Source organism: Pinus tabuliformis, chromosome 5_2 (genome assembly GCF_031772625.1).
Source record: "Pinus tabuliformis cultivar Carrire ecotype Pingquan chromosome 5_2, CPIR1, whole genome shotgun sequence".
NCBI lineage: Eukaryota > Viridiplantae > Streptophyta > Pinopsida > Pinales > Pinaceae > Pinus > Pinus tabuliformis.
The window spans coordinates 484,892,067-484,897,101 of record NC_142306.1 but is presented as its reverse complement, the minus strand read 5'-3'; the positions used below and the strand labels follow the sequence as shown (position 1 = coordinate 484,897,101).

The following is a 5,035-nucleotide window of genomic DNA, read 5'->3' as shown; positions in this document are numbered from 1 at the left end:
CCAAATCATCCTTTTGCATTATTTGGGATGCTTAAAGTAGGATTAACAATTTCAAATGATAAAGACTTTCATCATTGTTGTGGCTTTTGTTTATGTATTAAGGTTTTTATAAAGTATACTAGCACACTTATATTTATTAATGTAGCATCTTTTTGCAATTAGTTAGGATGTTTAAAGTAGGATTAACAATTTCAAATGATAGAGACTTTCATCATTGTTGAGACTTTTGTTTATGAATTAAGATTTTTACTAAGTATACTAGCACAATTATATTTACTAATGTGGTCATTTTCATATGCAAATTGGTGTAGAAAAGGTGGAGAATGTCTATTTCAATCACATTAGTAAATGTAGTTGTGCTAGTTATAGCGGAAATATCTTGGATGGATTCATTAACCATAAATGACCATAGATAATGAGGGTTGATGAGATTGATCAAAGTTAATAAAAGTGACTGATCAAACTTATATTAATGTCAACTCAAATAAATAAAAAAATTTCCTCATATATACCATCCAATAAATAAAGTCAAGAATTTCCAAATTGTTTTTAGTTTCGTACTTTTTACTGATTAAATTGACAAATATCAAATAAATACATGGATTTTGAGTACTCAACCATTTAGTTTACTTTACATAACTATGTTAATATATATGAATATGATGTTATGTAATGTGTAGTAATATTACTCAGACACAAGAAAATAGCATTAGTATTGATATATAATTGCAGTGGCTATGCATAGACAGAACCCAAAATTATAAATTGTAATAATAATATTTTATACTTACGTAATACAGTACATGGAGCCTATACTGTTTATATCACCCACTGATATATATGTAAAGATTGCATAGCGTTCTAATTTAACTACACGCTTTATTGCGATGCAAATTACATCGTAAAGAAAACCATGCAAGTTATTGAGCAAACTTAGACAGCCTTCTCAGTTTTCGTCTTCACTTCCATTTAGTATCCCCCACCACCACCAGCTCCTCCACCGTTTCCATAGCCAGAACCACCACCTGAGCCGCTTCCATAGCCATTGCCGGAACCGGAACCGGAACCAGACCCGTAGCCTGAACCAGTGCCAGAGCCGCTTCCATATCCAGAACCACCACCTGAGCCGCTTCCGTAGCCACTACCACTTCCTGAACCGTTTCCATAACCACTGCCAGAACCAGAACCAGACCCATAGCCAGAGCCAGAACCGCTTCCGTAGCCACTGCCACTTCCTGAACCAGACCCGTAGCCTGATCCAGAGCCAGAACCGCTTCCATAACCACTACCAGAGCCAGAACCGCTTCCATAACCACTACCAGAACCACTTCCATAACCACTACCAGAACCAGAGCCAGACCCACTTCCATAACCACCGCCAGATCCGGAGCCGGAACCATAGCCTGAACCAGACCCGGAGCCACTTCCATAGCCACTGCCACCGCCAGAACCACTTCCATAACCACTACCAGAACCGGAGCCACTCCCAGAACCACTTCCATAACCACTACCAGAACCGGAGCCACTCCCAGAACCACTTCCATAACCACTACCAGAGCCGGAGCCACCGCCAGAGCCGGACCCCGCCCCGTCGCCGTTGCCGTTACCGTTACCGTAACCTGGTCCATAACCACCCCCCGAGCCACCCTTGCGACCGCTTCCTAATGCACGACCATGGTTGCCTCCCTCCCCGACACCAATACCGGCAACCAAACCGGAAGCGGTAGCAGACGCAGTCCAGGAAACCGAACGAGAGCCGCTGCCGCCGAGGTCCAAATCCACGTCACCTCGTACAACGCGGCTCTCGACAACAGCGCAGGCAAACAGAATACCCGCTAGGGCCGCTACTAAGAAGAGTGTGCGGTTCGACATTGCTACGTGAAGATAAAGAATCGAAGGAATCCGAAGTATCACTTCCCTTCTCTTATATCCTCACTGTGTGAAATCCAATTAGTGAAACCAAAACACTCGATCTTGGATGAAACCTGCACTAAGCATGGGAAATGTGGGAGGTATTTATAGAGTTCGCGGGAGCCTCATACGTAGCTGCTTACGCAAATGTGATGTGGAGACCCTGTACCACCAATAGTGGAGGACGCGTAGAAGAAACACAGAGTGTGTGTGGAGGTTTTCATAATCCGAGCTAAGAAAGCAGAAGTGGACGGTGGTGGAGATCTCAACGATGGCGATGTTTTAAAACGTGTACACCAAGTGATTAACCAGTTTACTATAATCGTCCAGTGAAAGCCGGCCCGACGCAGCACTAGCTGGTCCCTTGGATGTCTGTGTACGATTTATAATATGCAAATCAAGCGATCTCGCAAAGCCTGCACAAAGAACATTCCGGAATTTTTGTTTACGGCAGCTTTTGGAGCATTCTCTGTGATTGAAGTCAAAAAAATTCTAGACAATTTGTGAGAGTTTATGCGGTGACATGGATCATGCTTGGCTTTGCATTGTGCTCGCTGTAATTATGAATGTCTGCCGTGGCAAGCTAATATGGCTGATCATTATAATGCAGTGGCTATCACCTTTTCTTTATTTTGTACTTAAAATAACTTTTAATGATGAGTGGAGTGTCTGTGGTCCTGAGTTCTTTCCCTATCGTGGAAAGCTATGTACTCAACGATATGAGAAGGCGGTCTCTTTTCTATCTTTTTATAACGATAAAAAGACTTTTCATGTACAGCTGGAAGATTTTAAACCTCAAACATAATTTATATTTTGAAAAAAATCACTGGTAACGGGTGATGTCCTTACAGCATTAACTAATTCATAATAAGTTAATTTATTAGTCCGCACTCCCCAAAAAACCTTAGTCTATTCATTTTAGAGTTCACTTTGTTTTATTTTTAATTAAGTTTTATTTAGTAAATAACTTTAATATTATTATGGTTTTTAAAGATAATTATTTTATTTTATTATTATATAAATAATGTAATATAATTTTTTAGAAATTAATTATTAATTAATATTTTATAAATTTATTAATTAAATTTGTATAATAAATTATTAATATTAAAAATATTTGATAAATTAAATGAATAATTTGCTAATGAATTTGAGATCTTTTTATTTGTGGGATAAGGGACCCACTTCAAGGCATGCATACTCTATTTTCTCTAGTTTTGAACCTATGACCTCTAAAGAGGAAACACATGCTCTTAACCATTAGGTCCACTCAAAATGTATGACGATACAATTTTTAACACTTTTAAATGTGTAAATAATTTGTATACCTTCAAAAGCTCACAAAACACTTCTTTTTTCAAATTAAACAACTTAAATATTAAATAAATTTTTTTTAAAATGTCATAATGTTTAATTATTAATCTACTTATAAATTATTGTATTTAATTCTTGATTTATTAATTTATAATAAATAAATATCGTATTATATTCTAATATTACAAAAATACATATTTTCAGTTATGTTTTATTTAGTAATTAACTTTATTATTATTATGGATATTAAATACATATTTTCAATTATGTTTTATTTAGTAATTAACTTTAATATTATTATGGATATTAATATTGGTTTTAATGATAATTATTTTGTTTCATGCTATATAGCTAAATATAATATGATTATTTGGTTAGATATTAAGTATTAATTAATATTTTATGAATTTTATGAATTTGTTAATTAAATTTGTATAATAAATTTTTGTAATAAATTATTAATATTTAAAATATTTTATAAATTAAATGAATATTTTGTTAATGAATTTAATTAACGGAAAATTACCAAATTAGATTACTTCTTAATTTCAGAAAACATTTTGGGTTGGAATGTCTTTATTGAAGCCTTCATCTTTTTTAGCTGAGGATTAGATCATTGGGATAATGCCTAAAAATAGATTTGAAGGCTCATCCCTAGAGTTATTGATAAGTATTTTTATTGATGCTTTAATATTATAAATCATATATTGTCTTTTAATTGGCAACCCTATTAGTTAACTTATGACGGTCATTTCGCTTATTAAATGACTTATTCTAAGTGCATGGGTGTTGGTTGTTTCATTCAAAAGGATCTTACTTTTTAACATTAGACTAATGATTGTACAATTACCCAACAATCTCTCAAGGGTAAGCTTAAAATAGTCCCAAGGTTATAAAAGTATTATAAAATGTTTTAATTGCACTTGGTATATTATGACTTCTTTAAAATGAAACCACCACCAATTATTTACAAAATCAAATATTTGAAACTAACAAACATATAACCTAAATTTTACATAACAAAACGAAATAACAACGGACTATTTGAATTTCGTGCAACCATACATAAGCCAAGAAACCTGACCATAATCAATAAATAAAAGAGAATCACATGATTCTCATATAGCTTGTTTAAAAAATTACACATAAATGGAATAGTTATGTGAATACAACAAACCACTCAAATAGATACGACAAACCACTCAAGCGAATACGACAAGCTGACTTGGCAAATAATAAAAACTACTAACCAATCGAAACAACACAGAAGATTTGGCACTTGATAGTGCCTTGAGCAGACCCAACTCAAGGCTCGGTTAGTGCCCTGAATTATTAACTACTCAATGCAATTCGACATAGGTAAATGACTTAATAAAACATACTAGAGCACGATATCAATATAGATGTAGAACTGTGCCAATCATGCAAAGCACATTATTTATTAATTTAAGAGACCAAAATAACATCAGTAGATGTGTTTTCACTTTGGGTGCTTCTCTTATTGTATGGAGTCTATAAAACCAAAAATAAACAAGCCAGAGTTTGGGCTTTGGGCTTATCTCAGCTAACTGTCTCAAAGATAAACAAAGTAAATTATTAGAGACACAATTTGAACATAGTTAGGACTCAGTCGGCCAATTCTATTCTCATTCCTAAGACTTACGAACTATGGATAGTTCGTTTAACTTATAAACCCTATACTTAGCATTAGATCAACTGACGCACATATCCTATGAATGTTTGAAAATGAGCATATTTGATTATAATTGGTGTGAGATGATTGCTTGCTATTAGGATCTTTAAACATTAT

The 5,035-nt window shown here is 34.4% G+C and overlaps 1 protein-coding gene across 1 annotated transcript; it reads right to left on the bottom strand.

Moving 5' to 3' along the window:
- Positions 1-758: 758 nt before the first annotated feature.
- Positions 759-1,983, bottom strand: LOC149159793 (uncharacterized). Its single transcript, XM_089433560.1, has one exon. The coding sequence runs from the start codon at positions 1,870-1,872 to the stop codon at positions 970-972; it is 903 nt and encodes a 300-aa protein (XP_089289686.1). The 5' UTR covers positions 1,873-1,983; the 3' UTR covers positions 759-969.
- Between the last annotated feature and the right edge of the window lie 3,052 nt (positions 1,984-5,035).

Excerpts from the sequence above, each read along its gene's own strand:
- LOC149159793 (XM_089433560.1), bottom strand. The coding sequence starts at position 1,872 with ATGTCGAACCGCACACTCTTCTTAGTAGCGGCCCTAGCGGGTATTCTG.